General features: G+C 42.5%; 1 protein-coding gene across 3 annotated transcripts in view; it reads left to right on the plus strand.

Moving 5' to 3' along the window:
- LOC104927075 (A disintegrin and metalloproteinase with thrombospondin motifs 2) overlaps positions 1-21,880 on the plus strand; it is a 120,634-nt gene that overhangs the window by 92,884 nt on the left and 5,870 nt on the right. For 2 of the 3 annotated variants that reach the window (XM_027282079.1, XM_019265504.2), the window contains exons 4-22: positions 544-749; positions 9,608-9,691; positions 11,281-11,437; positions 12,219-12,324; positions 12,557-12,700; positions 13,300-13,432; positions 14,145-14,174; positions 15,292-15,405; positions 15,515-15,660; positions 15,882-16,057; positions 18,211-18,344; positions 18,427-18,550; positions 19,031-19,111; positions 19,205-19,368; positions 19,491-19,647; positions 19,770-19,905; positions 20,087-20,294; positions 20,666-20,795; positions 20,966-21,052. In XM_027282079.1, the coding sequence (XP_027137880.1) occupies positions 544-749; positions 9,608-9,691; positions 11,281-11,437; positions 12,219-12,324; positions 12,557-12,700; positions 13,300-13,432; positions 14,145-14,174; positions 15,292-15,405; positions 15,515-15,660; positions 15,882-16,057; positions 18,211-18,344; positions 18,427-18,550; positions 19,031-19,111; positions 19,205-19,368; positions 19,491-19,647; positions 19,770-19,905; positions 20,087-20,294; positions 20,666-20,795; positions 20,966-21,052 (2,517 nt within the window). The remainder of the gene's footprint in view (positions 1-543; positions 750-9,607; positions 9,692-11,280; positions 11,438-12,218; positions 12,325-12,556; positions 12,701-13,299; positions 13,433-14,144; positions 14,175-15,291; positions 15,406-15,514; positions 15,661-15,881; positions 16,058-18,210; positions 18,345-18,426; positions 18,551-19,030; positions 19,112-19,204; positions 19,369-19,490; positions 19,648-19,769; positions 19,906-20,086; positions 20,295-20,665; positions 20,796-20,965; positions 21,053-21,880) is intronic. The other variant, XM_019265505.2, reaches the window with a different exon arrangement.

A 21,880-nucleotide genomic window follows, 5' to 3' on the forward strand; every position in this document is an offset into this window, starting at 1 on the left:
GCACACGCTAAGCACGTACACCGCAAAAGTGTTCGAAACACCGTAACACCATAGAGAGAGGCAGATACTGTATGTGGAGACACACAAGCATGAAAGCAGCTATTGCTAAAGAAACACGGGCAATGCATAATAATCTGAGCTATCTTCAAGACATGCTTAATTGTGCTTTAGTTTGTGAGCTGTTTCTTTACAATAACTTTGTGGATACACATTGTGCCACCATGGTGCAGGTCTGCAGAGATTGTTGCTGTAGTCTGAGTTTTGCTCAGCTGGTAAAACATTTTTGGCAGGTTTAATCCACCGAATAAAGCTGGACGACCTGGTGCTTGTTCAAGCTTCAGGCTGGGTGCTGTTTATCACAGATTACATGCTTATATTGTCATAATAAACCATCCTTGTGGAGAATTACATAGAATTAGTTGAATGCTGTTTAATAAGATTTGTACACCATCATCCATGAATCAAACCTGTGAGTTTATGTATCGTTTTTTATACCTTAAATACCTGTCTCATTGCAAAACTCACGTTTTTTTCTGTCTCCAGGTGCTGATCTCGGTGGTCTGATGGACCTGGAGTCTCTGTACCGTGGTGTGGAGCAGAGCATCAACCACACCCGAGCAGGGCGAATGCGCAGACAGAGCCTGGACAGGGCCTACAACATCGAGGTGCTGCTGGGCGTCGACGACTCTGTGGTCCAGTTTCACGGCAAGGAGCACGTCCAAAAGTACCTGCTCACGCTCATGAACATTGTAAGTTCACACACACTGAGGCACCTGTCACATAAATTGCTGACATTTAAGGTTATTTTTCATCTCAGATATATCATCTTACACACAGTTTACTAGCACACAGCATATAAATGCATCGTCGTGTTCACCCATCACCCCCGAATGCCCCAAAATGACGTCTGTTGTCTTCCTTAAAAGAAATCATTAAACGGGAAAACTGATCCATTTGAGTTAAATGGGAAGTAAGTCAGAGAGAGGTCAAAGAAAGAGAGTAAAACACACACACACACACACACACACACACACGACTGAATGAGGATTCAATTCCCTTTCTACATGTTCTCATCCAGCAATCAGCCGCAGGTAATCCTTTCTTCTCTATCTGAATATGATGAGATTTCATTTGTTGAGTGTGTGTGTGTTAGGTGAGCCCTGCACTCTGAAGGGGCTCCTAGATATCATTTCATCAGGCTTTGTGTCATGTCATCATTCATTGTGAGTGTGTGTGTGTGTGTGTGTGTGTGTGTGTTTGTGTGTGTGTGTGTGTGTGAGAGAGAGAGAGAGAGAGAGAGAGAGAGAGAGAGAGAGAGAGAGAGAGATGCAGAAACAGCAGGCAGTATGCTCTAGGCCACAACACTTAGCCAAGCACTCAAACTCCCAGTTGTTTTTACGTGTGTGTGTTGCTGCGAACACACTGCAGACTTTAATCTTTGCAAATTAAACCCATGGTGAGAGAGTTCTGCCTTTGTACGCGTGCGCGTGCAACATTTGTGTGCGCGTCTGTCTGTGTGCACGCCTCTGTTTGCTTTCGCTTGTATTGAGACCCACTGTGCACGCAACCAATCTCCGACTGTTAAGCAGGTGCAAGTATACAGCAACAAATCCTGCCACACCTCTTTGTCTCAGCTCAGCGCTTGAGAAAGAACAAGAGCTGCCGCCGCTCTGCCTCCCCTTTTAGATATTTGTCAGACAATATAGGAGAAGGGGATTCGCAGCCCTGTCGCAGCCCCCCTCTAATCTGTGGGGAAGCGATGGAGAGACAGAGGGAGAAGGAGTATTTTAAACAGCGCGTTCGGAATAAATTACTGACAGCCAGATAAACAGAAATAAATAAATAAGGGCTGCCTCCCACGCATGGCATCTGGGCGACTTTCTTCTTGAAAGTTTGCTTTGCTCACTTCAGGATGGGTGTGCGCTCTCTCTCTCTCTCTCTCTCTCTCTCTCTCTCTCTATGTTTTATTTCTTTCCCTCTCTGTCTTTCTCTCACTCTCCCAGTCTCTCAGCAGCACCGAGTCGCTCTGCTCTGAGCTCTTTTGCATCGTTACTCCTCCCTGACTTGGGTGGTTTATGGCAACAACGATGTTAAAAAAACTTTCCAAGTATAATGTGAGTGATAGCACAGGTTTATGAGAAGGCATACAGATTTGAAAGTATATTTTCCACAGGTGCCCTCTAAAGGCATATAATAACAGTAATAATAATAGTAAAACATTTTATTTACCGCTTCATGGAGTTTTTTTGAGTTGTTGCAATAGTGTCTTTTTAACCACACAGAAAGATAGGAATACCTTTCTTCTTTTTAATGCCCTTTCCTTGAAAGAAGATATTGTTGTTGTCGTTTTTTACAGTTATGTCATGATGTCGTCTCTCCTCTCCCATCCCAGTATATTTCCTGCTTCCACCTGTTCGTCTCTCCTTAAATTCCCCTTTTGAGTTACTCTGATTACTTCCAGGCTGAGCTGAGTATATCTGACAGAAAGGCTTCTGTATGTGTGTGTGAAGTGATCCTCTGTCTTTTGTTGCAGTAGCTCTTAACGCTGTTGTACAGCCACCTTCAAAGGAAAGTAAAGCACTTGCATTTCAGTGCGAAAGGTTATCCTGTAAAACTACAATATACGCTTTGTTTGTCAAAGTTTATTTTAACCCTCTCTGTCTTTTTGCCTGTCTGTTTGAACGACTGCTGAAGTCATTTAAGGGTCAAGCCGGACAATTTTGTCTTTCAAGTATGCGTGTGCGTGTTGGAGGATAGAGGGTTGGTACTGCTGTCTGCCGGACATCAAAGTGCTCCCACAGAAAACCACCAAATCCTGCAAAAGCAAAGTTCAACCGGAGTGTGTGCGTGTGTGTGTGTGTGCTTGTTGAATTAGATGTGTGTATTGGTAATTCTGCTTCCCACTCATTTCCCATGTGTTTACCTCCCATCGCCCATGTTGCATTTTTGTTCAATTGCATCAGTGTAGAAGAATGGGTTCACACCACGATGTTTAATTATTCATGAATCATTTCAAATTACATCAGTGGATGAGAATGCGCATGAGAACAAATAAACATGAACACTGTGAAACCAAAAAGACAATAGGTTAAATGTATGACAACGTGTGACTGAATAGGTTAAACAACGGATAAATGTCAGATGATCGAGGAATAAACAGACAACAACTTTTCTACTTCTTTCTCCTTTCGCTCTCTCACTCAACAAAAAATCAGTTATTATGAAGATATCTCAAGAGATCTGATGTGATGGATTAAAGGCAAAGCTGGACAACTGGTTTTCCTGAATGAAAAGATCACATCACTGTTTGTATCCTGTTTCCTAACACCGTTTCAACCTTTTGTTTCTTTTATGACCACAGTTTTTCATCATAAACAAAATATTTTAGACGTCTAAACTTAACCATACCTGGTCTATCGTGGTGGCAGATCGGAAAACATTTCTATGAGTCATCTTGTACGGCAGTGAGAAACAAATTTGAAGGACCTGATTGCGACCCTGTCACCATAGAATCTGTGTACATTTGTACACGGAAAATAATATTGCAATTGTATGTAAATTTACAGCTCAATGTCCAAAGTAATGTACATGTATTCTTAGATACAGTGCAGATAATTTATACAAAAAGAAATCCACAAAAAAGAATAAATGAAAGCAGAGATATCTGTTAAATGAAGTATTTCAGTGATGTGGGATCATTTTATATTGAAAGACAACAGACCGAACATTGGCATTAAAGTTGAATTAGTGTGTGACGTACTTTATATTGAGTGTAAGTACACAAACAAGAAAAAATAAATCAGAGATGCAAAAAACATTGTTGAATAGATGCAGGAGATGATTGAAATGAGACCTAAAAAAAAAAGGTGTATTTGTTTTGGGGGTGTAGAGGGAGCAACACAAAAGGGGAAAACAGACAAATAGAAAAATAGGAAAGGAGAAATGGTGGGCCGTGCAGGTTGCTGACAAAGTGGGCTGATATGGGCTCTTAAAAAACAAGAGTGTTGTAGCAACAATGTTGTGGTAAATCCTGTAAAATATGCTGTGTGCCAAATGCCAAGTGGAGGCTATTGTGCAGTAATCTTCCTGTGGAGAACATCATGGTGATAGATTTAGTAGCCAAAAGTGATCTGTCTGTCTACCTGCCCGTCTCACATATTAATGGAGACCTTTAGAGCGGTGGCGCTAAGTGCTAATCACACTCTCCATGGATATGAATTGTTACTGCTGATGAGGGAGGTGTGTGTGTGTGTGTGTGTGTGTGTGTGTGCATGTTTAATTTTAATGATGCATATTGGTATACTCAGGTGTTTTGTCTGCACCTTTATGCCTCCAGCATGTGATACGCATCATTTTTGTAAGAGCTGTCTGGAATTGGTGCAGATTGTTCAGTCTTGTCTTTACCAAAGCTTCTGCAGGCAGTGAAAAGTCATATTAATAAGTGGTAGGAAGAACTGGGAAAGAAGAGGTAGTCCAGGTAATAATAGACACCTTGTTAGCTGGAAGTGTCACAGAAATGTAAGGAGCGCTGTCACACGGAGAACTCAAATTCTGGTTTTTAAATATTCCCGTGTGTGGTGACAAGAAGATGTAGAAAAGCTGTCCAAAGTCTTATCTAATTTATGTGGCACTCTAGCCAGATTTTATTTGATGACTCAGTTCTGTCTCATCAGCAGCTGAGAGTGTTTTTAATGCATATTTTATTTTTTCATAATTGTTTCCTAACAAATTTTAATAGCCTATTAAATGGAGCCTTCTCTCCATGAAGAGTTGATTAAAACACATGAGCTCACTGTATGAAAATATTCACATTATCACACAGTCAGCTTGAATGTATTTTAAGCCTTTATGAGCTCATTACTACTCCCCGTAGTCTTAGTAAGGGCAAACAAATGGACAGAAATAGACAGATCCATACCATACATGTCATCTGAATATATATTTGAATATATAAAGTAAGATATTGTAATACTGTACACGTGAACCTGTGGATGTAACTCGCTGCCCTGTGACTGAACTGCTTGTGTCTCTTTGCGTTTCAGTCTGAACCATGCCTCCCTCATTTAGAGCGCTCGCTTTGTATTCCCCAGCGTCGTACTCCCTTTTCATGCTTCTGATTTTAATTTAATCTCTAAACACAACTCAAAAAACAACCGGATTGACAGGTTGTAAACACACCGGGATATTAATATTCTCCGATGCCGCTAAAGGTTTATTAACAGGAGTTTTGTTGTTGTGTAAACATGAGTAAAACAAGCCTATAATTCCAATTATCATGCACATAAACAATATAAACACTCTTTAATCAAATTATGCATCTATGTGGTTAAACAATTACTGATTGCTGTGTCTTTGATATCACTCCTTGCTCCTCCTCTGCCGATTTTCTCCTCCCTTCTCTCTTCATTTCGTCCTCCTGCTTGCAGAGTTAAGTGACAGGCCCTGGCTGCATTATCTATCTGATAGTAATGATTTTGTGCCTTGCTGACCTGTAGGCCTGCATTAGTTACTGCACAGATAGACAGACAAATCTAGGCGACCTGTAGGAAGTGATGACACGTGGCATCGCCCTTAAGAACGGCAGAGCACAGCCAAAAGCATTAATGAAAGACATGCCTGTATGGTTGTTAACGAGGAGCTCTGTGTATGTGTGTGTGTGTGTGTGTGTATTCTGAGTGTGGGTGTTTATGTGTGCACGCATAGATAAGCACATTGTCAGTCATTATTGTTTTACGGTTATGAAAGCTGCCATATCTGTCCTCTGGTGCACATCATCTGTCTGTGGCGTGTCCAACAACTATGCACACACAGTTGTCACAAGTTGTGACCAAAAGGACAATAACCTACCACTGTGCATATGTGGGAGTGTGTGTGTGTGTGTTGCATAAGAATGGAAGTTGGGGTGTCGAGGTCACCTGCAAGTCAACCGCTCCTAATTGGCCTAACAGTTGCCAAGGAAACAGGCTGGATCAGGCCAAGTGTGAACTGACCCACCCATGTGTCCATGTCATCTCAGAAAACAAAAACAGCTACACACACACACACAGACACACACAGACAGACAGACAGACAGACACACACCACAGACACACACACACACAGTTACTGTGTGTCACTTCCTCACTTATACTTCAGCTTGCCAAGATAACGAGGGAGTGAGACAAATGTAACCGAATGAGAGACAGAAATACCCGTAGGTAGCCAGACAGACAGGCAAGATGAAAACTGCAGACACATGCACGCACACACACACACACACACACGCACGCACGCACGCACGCACGCACGCACACACACACATGCACACGTGCATACACACACACACACACACAGGGTTAAACTGAGAAGACAACAGAACTCTCTGTATTTGTTTGGTGGTTGCTTAGCAACTCTGTATCTTTTTTAATGGGTAAAAGGAGAATCCAAAACACAGAGCTGAAGGTTGCTAAAGGAAAACTTTTTGTCTGTGTCTTCTTGCATCCCTCACTCTGAAACTCTCAGACCGAACAACTTTGTATATTGTAAATATTATATACAGCTGTGCAAATATAATTTTAGGACCGCCCAAAAAACCCTCTAACTCCACATTTCAGTGATATAGCGTTTACAGCAACTATTTTCCAACATATTCAGTGTGTTTTGAAAGAAATCTCAGAATTATGAATGTAGGAATTTCACTTGTCATTTTGTATTTTTACACTAACAATCTTAATATTTCTCCCGTCTGTATCACAATGATTACATTGACTATTTTTTCCCCTAAAGGCCAAATAGTATTATTTCTGCTACACAGAGAAAAGTTATAAAATGTACAAATTGTCCAACAGGAATATGTCTCAGTAATCAAAGTCCTGCAGGACTTCCTGGGCTTTTTGGACAAATTGAGCCAAAAGGTTGACAGGGAGGGTTTGTCAAAAGATACATTATAAAAGTGCATAAAAGTGTTTTTGACTCATACAAGAGAAGTCCCAGTCTCTTCTGCATCATTTGACCATTTGCTGGTGTGGTTGTATTGCCTTAAAATACCTTATGATCACACAAGTAATACTCTTTCCTTTCCCTCACGTAATGCTCTGCTCCATTCATAGTTGAAGGTCAAAAAGTCCCAGTTACTTTTACAGACTAATTGCAGCCTCCATTAGTTTTAGTGTTCCAGCTTGGAAAACCAACAAATGGATGCCCTGAAGCTTTGACTTCCCTGACGTGAAATGTCTTCCACTTAAGCGGCTTATGTCATGTGAGTGATATTTGGCTACACTAGCTACTTAGCTTCAAATGCTGGCAACTATAAACTTTACATTTCAGAAGGTTAAGTTAGTATGTTTTCTCATTCACCACACATGTGCTTCTAATAATACAAGTGCCAAAGCTGAAAACCAAACATGACTTTATTTTGAGGTTTAAGAAGCTGATGTAAAGCTTTACGTCTCAGCCATGTTTATATGTTGAAGCAATCCAAAATATTTATTCCAGATGGTTTGTGGTTAACAAATTAGGATTCTGACTCGAAGGATTCCTCCACTGGATTTTTCCTAATAGGATGCTGGAATTTCCGACTTTACACCACGTATGGAACGGAGCATTAGGTTACTCCAAATGCCTCCTCTCTTCTTTAAAAACCCTTTGCCGCAGCTCTATGCTACATTTGTTTTCTAAGAAAGCATCTTTTCCACTCCCTTTCAAGCTCTGCTCTTCTCTCACTTTGCCTCCTTGCTCCTTCTCCCTTCTCTCCTCAGCTCCATGTCTCTGTCCCTCTGCCTCTATGTCTCTATTCGTAGCATTCCTCAACTCTTCCTTCCCCTTGCTGGGTGTGTCTGCAATTTTGTTCTTCATCTCTGTACCTGTGTGTGTGTGTGTGTCAATGTGTGTGTGTGTGTGTGTGTGGATGTGTCTGTGTGTGTAGGTGTATGTGTCTCTTTCTCCACAGCGTGTCCATCAGCCATCTCATTACTGCTGTCTGTTTTTACATCCCTTTGCCTCATTAGGCACCGCACACAGCCACTGAGGACAGCAGGCCTCAACTCCTGCGCCAATTTACCCTTCTCTCTCTATTCTCTCTTACTCTTGCTTGCTCTCTCTCTTTCTCTGTCTCTCTCTCTCTCTCTCTCTGTTTTTTCAAAAGTATAATGCTCTCTGCATCTCCCTTGTCACACATTACCTTGTTTCCTTGCATTAGGCTCTTTCCTTCCTTTGCATCTTTCTTCCTTCATCTCCTCTCTATTTGTGCTCATAGGAAACTGGGTTTGGATTCCTTCTCTTCTAGTCTCTCATATCTCATAGCACATTTGCCATGAATGGTTTTATTCGCTGTCATAGATAAAGGGTTTAGAATTATATTATAAGCCATTCATTAAAATCATTTTTGGGCTTATAGGTTGTGGAAAAATCTCTAATTACTTTATGGAAATCTGTGCAAAAACCCAATTTTTAAGTTTGCATTGTGGGAAATACACTTATTTTATTCCAGATAATTAAAAGAAAATGCATCCATCAGCTGATTATCATAGTAACTCTAGATAGTCACTGCACCCACCCAAGAAATAGTCAATGATACCAAGATGAGACCCTAGAAACATGTCAGTAGCAAAACCATTGTTTCCTTATGGTACCGAGCACCTAGCATGCACTACTTTTGCAACATGCAAGGAGTCAAACCACTCGTCAATGTCACGCTTGGCCAAGCAGTCAGTCAAATCAAGCAAAAGGCGGGCTTCACTACTTACCACTTCCTTTCTGTTTTGATGCCAGTAGATGTGATAGGATCGGTGGAACAGATGTAGAAGTGAGATTGACATTAGTGGGCACAACTAACAAAACAAACATGAAAGATAACAGTTTCCCTTGTTGTTGCATGTCATAAACCCCAAATCTCAGCTTTTACAGTTTTTTCCCCCTCCCCATCCAGTAGCATTACAACAGATAATCATATTTGATCACCTGGTTGGACATGCAGCCCTGATCCACAGACAACCAGCTGTTTTGGCCGACACACTCTGCCAAGGTGTGTTTCAGCGGCTGCTCCTTACTCATAGCTCCCTGTAAAACCACAACTTGTTATTTTTTTAGTTTTCAGTTTTTGTATGAAATACACAAAGAAGCTATAACGAGTTAGTTAGCAAGCTTCAGGGGCAACTTTTGTGATGTTTGGACAGAGCCAGGCTAACTGTCCACTCGTGTTTTCAGTCTTGATCTCAATCGAAGCTAACCTTCGAGTTATAGCTTCATATTTACCATACACACATGAGAGTGGTGGTGATCTTCTTATCTAACTCTCAAAGAAGAAAGCAAATAAGGGCATTTCCCCAAATGTCAAACTATTCCTTTAACTTTTTAAATTAATATTCATAACTTTTCTTTATACAAACTTGATGGATTATCCTTCACTTATGACACGCTTGACATTTATTTAACTACAGATCTGATGGCTTATTAGAGTGAGAAAGCACTTATGAACATTAATTAATGGATTACCAACAACACAACTTAGAGTTGTTCTCATTATTGGTTTGTAAGTCATCCACAAAGGATATTTATTACTTTTAGATATTATTTTGTTGTATTTCTTTTACAGTCTTGTTCTGTCTTGTGTTTCTCTGTGTGACTCCAGGTGAATGAGATCTACCATGACCAGTCTTTGGGAGCAAAGATCAATGTGGTGCTGGTGCGGATCATCATGCTTGGCTATGGCAAGGTAAGACCGGACAAGACACAAGTTCTTTTGAAAAGTCGACTGAGACAACCGCCTTAAGTACCTACAGTAAGAACAGCAAAGTCGTACACACACACTCATAAACAGACACATATACGCGTGCACACATCAGCACACACTGATGCCCGGAGCCTGTTATTCCAGTGGACTGAGCAAAAGAGGAACTAAAAGCATGCAGCATCCCAGGGGAGTGTTTCCAAGTCGCACGCCTTCACAGTTCAGCACCAAAGCACACAAAAACTCTGCCCGTTATGCAATCAACCTTCCTCCCAGTAGGCTGCAGCACAGAATCATGGGAAGTCCAGGCATAGATAAACAATCAATGATAGCCCTCCCTCATTCATAAACAGAGAGACCGGACGATGGGGTTAGCATCCTTTTCTGCTTGCCTGTAACTTTATCTGCTTGTCTGTGCTGAAGGGAAGAAGACAGAAAGAGAGATAAAGCGAGAGAGGGCAGGGATTACCCAACAAATGGTTTTATTGCTGGATAGGTGCTCTGTGATACATTTATGCTGCTGTAGTCTTATCTCTTCCCCTCCTTTCTACATGTCTACAGTCGCAGTGGGGCCTTGGAAACACACACACACACCCACACACACACACACACACACACACACACACACACACACACTCCTACATTGGTCATTCTGGACCAGCCCCGATGCAGCTTCGGCCAAAGCTCCGGCTGTCCATCATCCCCAATTACCGTGGCAACAGAGCTGCACCCAGACAGCCTGCAGATTGGCTATGTGACCCTGAATGCAGGCGCACCCACACACACACACACACACACACACACATACTCCAGCACAACATGTACACATATCACACAATTACAAATGCATCTTTAAAGCTCATAAAAACACACTGAAGCACACACGAGCACCTGATGAACATGATAAAGCACACATGCGCGCGCACGCACTTGTACAGCGCACTCTGTCTGAGGAGCGTTTGTGCAGAGGCAGGCCATATGTCTTCTCTGCAGCACACTTACACGAGACACACTCTTCGCAGTTTGATTCAGCTGTGCATTGTGCACGTGTGAAAACAGCGAGGAAATGTAGACACCAAGGCGATAAAGGAGCAGAGATCCTAATTAGGAAGGAAATGAGAGGTGAAAGTGAATGGCAGGAATTGCTGGCATCACGGTGTTTGTGCAGCTGTCAGTAGCATGTATTTAATTTAAGTAAATATTCTGTAATTGGACATGTTTTTGATTATTAGTGCATTGCTCATTAACAGGCAGCCCTGTATTCAGTTTCATGTTCATCATTGAAAGCATTAAGTTTATGGGATTCTAAGCATTATTGTGTGATTATTGTGGATCTTTTGGAGTGTGTGTGTGTGAGAGAGAGAGAGAGAGAGAGTGTGTGTGCTGTACACCTCAGCAATTTGCGAGATGTGCTGATAATTTATAACATTGTGACACTGCCCCCTACAGGGTTGAATACAATGTTGCTGTACCAGATGCAGGTTTAGTTCCCTGTTTTTGTATAATCTTTATACTCTCTTCACTTTCTGTGTGTGTGTGTGTGTGTGTGTGTGTGTGTGTGTGTGTCTTTCCAGTCCATGAGTCTGATTGAACTCGGGAACCCATCTCAGAGTCTGGAGAATGTGTGTCGCTGGGCCTTCCTGCAGCAGAAGCAGGACACAGGGGATGCTGAGTATCACGACCACGCCATCTTCCTCACACGACAGGAATTTGGTCCCACGGGCATGCAGGGTAACGAATGACACGAACATACACTGAACCCTTTCTGTTTAACATATAGTACAGGCATCCAAACTACGCGGCCACTATCTTGACGACCTAAAACTCATAAGCGGACGCAGAAAACTCCCCTCTTCCTTCCTTTGCCTCATACAGCTACATAGTGCACTGTGGGTTTGGTGGTTGGTGGTTTTCTGTGCAGCAGAGTGCAGGCTAACAGGCAGGCCCAGGGGAGAGGCCTCTAAAGGCAGTGGCCTAGCTATCCAGAAGCCCTTCAGCTGCCCTTGGGCTCAGCCTTCAGCAGCAGAAAATCAATAGGCAGAGCAGGGCCAGCCACAGTCCCACAATTAAAGGCAGTCCGGGACAGACAAGCACACAGGGAGTTGGAGATTGGCATATATACGGGTGGGAGGCGATGGTTTAGGGTTAGGATTAGACACACAAACATGCACACGTTTGTGTCTGTGTGTGTGAAAGAGCACTGTGTGTGTCCATCTGTAAGTAGTATACATTATGCATATCTTAGGATAGATAAGTCTCACAGATCCCTTGACTGATGACTGCACATAATTTAAGAAGATGTGTATTTCAGTGTAAATATTGTTCAAATGTTATTCAGTCTAAGAAAATGTACACAAATCAAATCATCTGATTGGTTTAATTAATTCATTTAAATTTGATCTTCGACAGTCTGAGAAAGTTGTCGTGTCTACTAAATGTTTTAGCATTATCTCCTCTTTGAAGATCACAAGTCTTCAAATCCTGACAGTTGCCTCCTTTCCTGGTTGCCTAGGTTACGCCCCAGTGACGGGCATGTGCCATCCTGTAAGGAGCTGCACTTTGAACCACGAGGACGGTTTCTCTTCTGCATTTGTGGTGGCCCACGAGACCGGACATGTGTAAGTGTAATTGCCATAATGATGTCTTCAAGCCTGCTCTCGTGGGACAACAAAAGACAACAACAGCAGTCACTTATTATTGATTTATTACAGTTTCGGCCCTTTGGTCACCTCAGCCGATATCTGATGAGAGAATTGCTGTGACCTCCCTCCTTTTGTTCTTCTCCTCATCTGTCTCCACTGGTTCATCTCCTTTCCCTTCACCTCCCTCTCTCTCTTTGTCTCTCTGCAGGCTGGGGATGGAGCACGATGGTCAGGGGAACCGTTGTGGAGATGAGGTGCACATGGGCAGCATCATGGCGCCACTGGTGCAAGCTGCCTTCCACCGCTTTCACTGGTCCAGATGTAGCATGCAAGAGCTGGGACGCTATCTTCAGTAAGACATAGACAAAGGCACACACATGTCGATGCTTTCATCAATATTTAGGGCTGAATTTTTGTCGATGTTTTGTGAAATTAGTTATTAAAGTTACTATTAGTCTTACTTCCAAAATATTATTGTTTTCATGCTGATGAACTCACATTTTGACTTGAACTTCTCATTAAAACTTCTTTAATTACTTTTCTTTGGGTCAGTTAGCATCTGAAAGTGAAAAATAAAAATTATGCACTTGAATAAATTGCAGCTTTTACTGTAAGTGTATTAGAGCAAAACAAATAGCTGATTAATTTATTAGTTTAATTAACGAGCAACTCATTTGACTAATTAAGTGAGTTTTTAAGTTAAAGTCATGGGTTACAACTTTTCAAATGTGAATGTTTGCTAGTTTTCTTCGTACAAAAATGAATATCCGAAATATTAACGTAAGACATTGGGACTTTGGGCTTTGGGATGTCGAGCATTTTTCACCATTTTATAGACTAGATTATCACAAAATAATGCCATCAGATTAATCAAAACTTGAAAATAATCATTAGTTGCAGCACAAATTTTGATTCTGCATGACACTAATATATTCTCATATATTCTCGCAGTTCCTATGACTGTCTCCGTGATGACCCATTTGACCACAACTGGCCCTCGCTGCCTCAGCTTCCTGGTTTGCATTACTCCATGAATGAACAGTGTCGCTTTGACTTCGGTGTGGGCTACACGATGTGCACCGCGGTAAGACATCCCCATAGTCTGACATACTTCACTAAGATAGCTAGAGTTTGCCATTGCTAACTAACTGCACTAACCACCAATCAAGCTTAGCATCGCTTAATCTTCTGAGATATACCATTTTTCAGAGTTGAGGGAAAGCTCACTTTGAATTCAGTCTGTTCAGTTAATTCAGAATTTGCTGACTTTCACTGTGGAACATTTGTATGGGAGCTCCTAACCTCTGAAGGTTTTCCTAGTGTATTGAACGCAGCACTGACATCTCTTTCTGATCTACATGGTAATGAAAGAATCACACATACACAATTATTCACATTCTTCTGATGTCCTCTGCTTTCCTCTCCCGGCCTCTGGTGGGATTGGCATCTTGCTTTAAAAGCAGGTAATTGTTTTTTATAGCTATTCCTTTTTTCTGTTAATTATAATAAAGCATATTTATAATAACACAACACATACCTTGATACTGCAGTGCCTTTTTTATGAACCTGTCACAAACAGTATTTTTGTAAACACAAAACATCACACAGTAGATGAGCTTCACCCAGCTTCAGCATCTTACCTTGCCCCTGTCACCCACCTCACCCACTCTATGACTGTGAAGCCACTGTGGCACGCTGTTGGGAAGCTGTTGCTTGATTGACAAAGGGCTTGTTCAGCAGCTTTGCACACATTGCTAGATTACCCTCTATTCTCTTGTCAAACCCATTCCCCTCAGCTACAAAAGGCGGGCCAGTCAGGAATGCAGGTAAGGTAACCTCACCTCTCGGAAGACATGTGGCCCGTCATTTGTTTTTCTCAGATTTTCTTTTTCTATTCGTCCTCTGAAGTCGTAATTATTTGTAATGTTGCTCCTTACTTTTGTTTTTACTGTACTTTGTTTCTCTGTTCTACCCATCGTCATCTTTTGGACTTTAGTCTGCAGGATTCTAAAATGCTCATTTCAAGAGAAAGTGGCTGTAAAAATCCCTGAAAACACTGTGACTCTACTGGTTGAGTGGCTATGGCACGGTTTAACAGCTGAACCATACCATACCCGACTCTTTTCCTGCAAATCTGTGTTAAATCACAGCAGCTCTGGCAGGGAGAGCCTCATTTTATTGGCAAACTCACGACTATAAACGAGTGGAAAAGGTCGGAAAGATTTCTTTCCCATCCCAAGGAGAAATGGCCGAGCCAGAACAGAGGCTGTTTTTCCATGTTTCACTTCAGCTTTTAGGATCCTCCAGTCTGATGTCATTGGTGATTACCTACCACAGTCTAGCCATTGATTGTGATTCGCCCTCTGACCTGTAAAGGTCCCCTGGGGTCATGGTGGGTAGGGAAGTCTGTGGAAAGGAGGGAGGAGGGCACGGCCCCTCAGACACTGGACTGCAGGTCGGTTTGGTGGTATCCTCATCAATGGTTCCTATCAGAGAATTTGGTCATTGATCTGTGTCTAGGGGCATTTTAGAGGTCAATGAGACCTCACCTTTTGGCCTTTTAACCTTTCACCCTCTGCTCTCCGACCTCCCTTGAGCCCCAATTAAACCACGGCCGACTGTCTCATTTTGAGAGTCTTGTCTCTCTCTCTCATCCTTTGGTTTAGTTTGCATGAATGGCTGTGTGTTTTTCAGTGGAGCGTAGTGTACAGTGCAGTGACACAGTACAGGGCCGGTGTTGTTATTGTTGGATATAATACTGTTGTGGTAATTGTTGTAGTGATCTTCCTCTTCTCATCTCTATTTTTATTTCTTATTTTCAGTGTTTATTCTCAGTCCAGCTGTCTCATGATGGTTGACTTGTTTTATTAGAGCTCAGTCTGTTACCCAGTATGTGCACTGTAGGGCTTTTAATTGTAAGGAGTCTCTCTCTGTGCCTTGCAGTATCGCACATTTGACCCATGTAAGCAGCTGTGGTGTAGCCACCCAGACAATCCCTTCTTCTGCAAGACCAAGAAAGGACCACCCATCGATGGCACCATGTGTGGGAATGGGAAGGTATTTATACACTAATTGTACTTTAACATACATTCTGTCGAAGAAAGATAATTGGACCGTGCATTGCATCCAAATACCAACCACGTCTTGTGTTCTTGGCCTGTTTCAGCATTGCTTTAAAGGTCACTGCATCTGGCTGACCCCAGATATCATAAAGCAAGATGGAAACTGGGGTACATGGAGTGAGTTTGGCCAGTGCTCCCGCACCTGTGGTGGAGGAGTACAGTTTCGCACACGCGACTGTGACAATCCTAGGTATGAAACTGTGTTCTGAGTGTGTTAGCAAAGCATACCTCGATATGAGTTCTTGATAGATAACCTCTAATATTTATTGTGACAGTGATAATTACAGAGAGGCAGTTTGTACGAGTGTTAAAAGTGTCAAGTTTTCAAATAAAATCTAATGAATTTTAGAGGTGAAACACAACACCCATTTTCAATGACGTATGCGCCCTCTGCCCTTCAACCCCTCTCAGACCAGCCAACGGAGGCCGTACCTGCGTGGGGGCGACTTATCAGTTCCAGATGTGCAATACCAACAAGTGCGAGGATATCTATAGTGACACGCGAGAGGAGCAATGCCACGCTTGGGACCCTCGCTATGATGTCCACAGCAACAAGCACCACTGGCTGCCTTATGAACACCCAGACCGTAAGTAGTAAGGGATGAAGTAGTTTGGTGAAGAGCTGGACACAGAAAGAGGCTGTCAGAGCAAAGATAGCAGCCTCTAAGTGATGATACACTGTGGAAGTTGTAAATATGAGTGAAAGCCAAAAAAGAGGAAGCAAACACATAATTCTTGAATGCGGTTTGGTTTTATATATATAGGTTGTGTTCTGCTTTGGTCATTGACATCTGGCCGTCCTGCTGAGTACAGCTTTGAGCTACGACTACACCCTCCAATAAAAACACTCTTTGAAAAGCTCTTTAAAAACAATCTTCTTTTGGTGTCCATCCCATCGCTGATGTCATTTCGACCTCACTAACCTCTACCTCTGTCGCTCTCTCCGTACATGTATCAGTTGGCATATATGGACAAAAATCTGATTCTTAATTTGTCCATTTAATATCCAAAAGGTCTTTACATTACTGAGAAGTTTAAAATGTATTTGTGTGTGTGGTGGTTGTCACACACACCCAGTGCCTAAATGGAGTCGTCAATGCCGTCCTGAAAGGTATTCAATTATTGTCCAGCTAAGGGGCAGCTCCAGAGTAAAGTGCTGAGCTGTCTCCATATCTAATTGGAGGTCACACTATGCATACTCCGCTAAGAGGGGCCCTGCTAAATTGTTTTTCTCCTTTCTTATCATTTCTAAATGCCATATTTTCAGCTAGTCTTTCTCAGTCTCAGATTACTTTTCCATGAGTGTGTGTTACAGTGCGCGCACAGATGTGCGTGTTTGTGTGTGTGTGTGTGTGTGTGTGTGTGTGTGTGTGTGTGTGTGTGTGTGTGTGTGTGTGTGTGTGTGTGTGTGAGAGAGAGAGAGAGAAAAGTGAATAAGGAGGTGAAATTGAATTCCATTCATGGTCTGTCATCTCCTGAGTTCCAGATAGTGTGAGAAGAGAAAGAGTGTTTCTGCTCCGAGTGTGAAATTGTAGTATTTGTTTAGAGACGTTTGACACACTGTTGCTTTTTCGTCTCTATTTGGGTCTTCTCCCGAGTCAACAGATATACTGTAAATTACTCTTGAGCAAAGAAACGTGACACATTTGGCTGTCCTGTGTGGCAGCAGCTATTTAAAGGGGATTAATGATCAGAAGCCCCCTCCTGTTTTTTAGTGTTTTTCACGTCTCCTCAGATTCATCAGTGTGAAAATATATATATATATAGATATATATATATATATATATATCTTAGGGGGTCTGTGAACCTTCAGTTAACACCTTGGACCAAAAGAGCAGTGTAGAAAATGAAGTGGCAGCTAATGAACCGTGTATCTTGCTGCTGCTGCTGCTGCTGCTGCTGCGTGGAAAATATAAATACAGGCTATCTCGTATATTTAATCTCTGCGGTTTCGCGATTTTATTCCACTGCATATTTGAAAATCTTAAAGTCCCTTGAAGTCCAGTAAAAACACGATAAACTATTCAATATGGAAAATAAAAGTGTACTAAATCTCTTTCTTATCACTAAAAACACAAATATCCAAAGATAAATTCAAAGAAACAGTGTGGCTGGACTCATTTCTCAGTAGTATTTCTTATTCTTTATGGAACAGAGGATGTTGAGTGGCTAATATACTTTCTTACTTACTTACATCTAAAAATATATTCTAAAAATATAAAATTATACTGTGACTCTCCCATATAATTACATGGGCTCCCTCAATGACTATAACATATTTCACAAACCGTAGAGGAGGTCTCTGAGAAGGGAATTCATGTATTGTTTCAAGGTGTTCTCAGTTCAACCGAAGAAAAGTGTGTTTTATACACATATTGTAATTCCACAGTAGCACGTCTGCCACCTGCTTATTAGTGTCAAGGCACTGTGAGACAAGGTCCCTGGATTATGTCCATCTGTAATAAACGTGATGAAGTAGGAGTGTTCATTTTCACTAGGATGAACTGCCAGGTTTTGTCTCTGGAGGCTCATGTAGTTGTAGTATGACTCACACAGATAGACACAATGAGACAGAGCGTCATGCTGACTCATAGAGCGCTTATTCAGAAAATGGAAAAACAAAAACAAATCACATGTCGGTTGTAATGATGAAATCATCAAAATGGATCGCGAACGTGCCATTCTGATGCAATCGTCTGAAGAATTGTGTCATTTTTGTGCGTCTCTGTTTGTCTTCCAGCTAACAAACGCTGCCACCTGCATTGCCAGTCCAAGGAGACACGAGATGTTGTCTTCATGCAGAGAATGGTCCTGGATGGCACACGTTGCTCATACAAGGACCCTCACAGTGTGTGCGTGCGTGGAGAGTGTGAGGTGAGAAAGAGAGCAAGACAGCTGCATGTGCTTCACATATAAAAAAGCAGATGTGCTTAACTTTCCGTGTCCTCATGAACAGAAAGTGGGCTGTGACGGTGTGGTCGGCTCCTCAAAGCAGGAGGACAGGTGTGGAGTTTGCGGTGGAGACAACTCCAGCTGCAAAACCTTCAAAGACACCATCACACGTACAGCCAAGAAACAAGGTGAACACACACAGTCGGTCTGATCTAGGACAGATTTGACTTCCATCAGAAGTTGTCTATCATCTTTGTAAGTTCAGGATAAATAGTTGGCCAGTGTCATTCACATATAGTCTGTTCACGGTCCCAACCATAGCTATGTTCAGCTAAACATCGCCCTCTAGAGGATGATTTGTAATAATGTCCAAACCTCAGTGAGCTCTGAGTGCACATGTTTCCACGTGAGTCAAGAAGTTATGTCAAACTCAGATAACTCTTGACATCGGGACAGACCTACATCACAGCACCAAAATTCCCAGAAACAGATGTTTACTCTGGATAGAAATAGTCACAACTGCAAGGCTTTTAACCAGTGAGCAGAGGTACATGGTTGTAATGAGTAAGAGCTCTTTACTGGATTAGCTGAGGCCCTCAGTCAGGAAACTGTGAAATGAGCTTTTGATGACGTTGGAGTTACAAACCAGATGTTTGCTTTCCTTTCAGGTTTCCTCAAAGTTCTTGAAATCCCCAGCGGAGCGAGACACTTACTGATCCAGGAGCTGAAAGCAACCATGCACACTTTGGGTATTTTCTTTTTCAGTGTTTATATATTGTATTGTATTGTATACATCTCTGTGGTAGAAGTGTAATGAGTGTGTGTTTCTCACACATCTGCAGCTGTAAAGAACGTGGCATCAGGACTGTTCTTCTTGAACGGGGAAAGTGAATACCCAAAATCCCACTCGGTCATAGAGAAGGGTGTGGAGTGGGAATATGAGAATGACAACAACAAGGAGACACTTCAGACCACTGGTCCCCTCAGACATGGAATTCTGATCATGGTACACATTGAAATCAATGAAAATCGTCTTAAATTTAGTTTTACACAAGCATTGTCTGCAGACCAAAGTATCTAAATATAAAAAAATGACCACTTTTTTCATGGTGATCCTTCTGTCTGCAGATGAGATTACATGGCGATGAGGATGTGAATTTGTCATATAAATATATGATGAACATGGACAGTGACATTGCCATCCAGAACAACATGCTGGTAGAGGACAGTGCCTATGAGTGGGCTCCAAAGAGATGGTCCTACTGCTCCAAGCCCTGCGGTGGAGGTACAGTAGCAAAAGGAAAAAACTCGTTGTCAAACTGTCTGGTCACTGAAATCATTTCCTGTTTGCGTGCCTGTTTTTCTGTTTATAGCATGAGTTCATTTTTCCATCCCCTCTCGCTGTAGGGAAAGAGTACCTGCGATATGGCTGCAGAAGAAAAGTGGACAGTAAGATGGTCCACAAGAGCTTCTGCAACAAATCCAACATTAAACCTAGAGGAGACACCAGAGACTGCAACCAGAAGCCCTGCCCTCCACCTATGTATGCATTGTATTAATGGGACAGGCTGTAAAGATATTACATATTCAATCTAACAAAACTTTTTCTACATTCATCTGGCCCCTTTTTTCTCCTCCTCTTTCATTGTTTACTTCAGAATTTTTGACATCTTGAATGTCCTCACATCTCCTGTTTCTCTCTTTCTTTCTGTGATGTTCTCTAGTTGGGTGACAGGGGAGTGGCAGAACTGCAGCAAACCATGCGGAAAAACGGGAATGCAAATCCGCTCGGTCAGCTGTGTCCAACCGTCAGACGACAACACCACACGCCTCATCCACAACAAACACTGCAACGATGACCGGCCCGAGACTCGCAGACCTTGCAACCGACACCCTTGCCCAACCCAGTGGAAAGTTGGACCGTGGTCACAGGTATGAAGGCTGACTGGGGATCAAAACTCAAACAGTAAAATAGAAAACAATGTTTGACCGATTTGGGTTATTTGCAGGGAAATACTTCAGCTGATATCTTTGTATCGAAGCCCAACAGCTGGTATTTTTGTGAGACATTTGATCTTTTAAATATCACAAGACTTTCTCAGAACTGTACTCTTGGCAGGATTAAACTAAAAGATATAAAACAGATCATGTGATATTCTCTCTCACTGCGGATGGGTCGAGGGATGAATTAAACAGTCATGACATTTATGTACTTGCGTTTGTGCTGCTTTACATTTTGTGTAGACTCTGTGGAAACATTTTATATGTCACAATGTGTTTGTGTTCTTGTCCTGTATCACCAGTGCTCAGTGACATGTGGTAATGGGACCCAGCAAAGACAGGCTCTGTGCCACACCAGAGACAACACCATCGGCCTGTGTCTGGACAGTAAGCCCGACACCACCAGAGTCTGTCGCCTGGATCCTTGTCCGAGTGAGTGTTGAGAAATCTCCAAATTCTTTCAGCAGAATCATCATGTTGCCAGATCTCAGCAATTGCTGGAATTATCCACTAATATCAGTATAAAAAAAGGGAGTAATATGCTCACAATAACACTTTTTTTTTTACTACTAAGTCTCTTCTACCTCCTCTTTTTTCTGCAGAGGGCTCATCAGACCTCAACAAGAACGGCAACATCCTGATCCAGTGGCTATCTTGCCCCAACTGCAACTTCCCGAAGATCTCCTCACGTAAAACCTCCCTCTATAGTTCCCAGCCTGGTCTCCACAGCGGCAGCCGCAGCTGCATGTCTGTCCTCTGCTGGGCCCTGCCCATCTCTGTCCTCCTGTCTCTGCAGGGCCGGCCCCGGCTGGCCCCCTGACCCGCCCCTCTCCCACGCCCCGTGCCTGTGCCCACGCCCGTGAGCGAGCGGCAAAGCTTTCGCTTCTCTTTTGGGGGGGGGATGTTGCCTCTCTCTCTCTGTGTCTGAGACGGCTCTGACTGGGGGGGGGAGGTCTCTGGCTCCTGTGTGTGCTAGTTGGTTCTCTCTTGCTCTGTCTCTCTCTCTATCTCTCTCTCTCTCCTTTGTGGAGCATTGTGTTGTAACCGCTGGCCAGTCGAAAACTCAAAAGATCAACAAAAAATTTGATGTGAAAAGGATTTCGAAGTGGCAAGGCGAACAGGTTTTCATTGGCACCTCCTGAGACGTGTCGAAGAGCCGTTCATGTGTGAGGGACCCCCCTTTGCATTTGGCGGCAATGTTTTGCGCGAGCTAGCTGCGTGTTGTCATGGGTTACCACTCCTGAGATGCAGCTGCGCTTTTTTCTTTTTGTAGCGCACTGTCATTGTGGGGAGAAACAGGTGTGAAAATAAACAGAAAGGGTATATAAATATCTATATAGAAAAAAAAAACGTTATTAAAAAAAAAATATGAAAGCTTTATTGTGAATGTGATCTTGTCACAATGAGGACATCTTTGCTAAAGTGCTCATCTGACATCCTGGTTCCATTCGGGGATGAGAATGGCGTCTCATTCTACGTTCCATTCTCAGATTGACAGGAACTCAGCACAGGGACAG

Source organism: Larimichthys crocea, chromosome I, assembly GCF_000972845.2.
Source record: "Larimichthys crocea isolate SSNF chromosome I, L_crocea_2.0, whole genome shotgun sequence".
Lineage (NCBI taxonomy): Eukaryota > Metazoa > Chordata > Actinopteri > Sciaenidae > Larimichthys > Larimichthys crocea.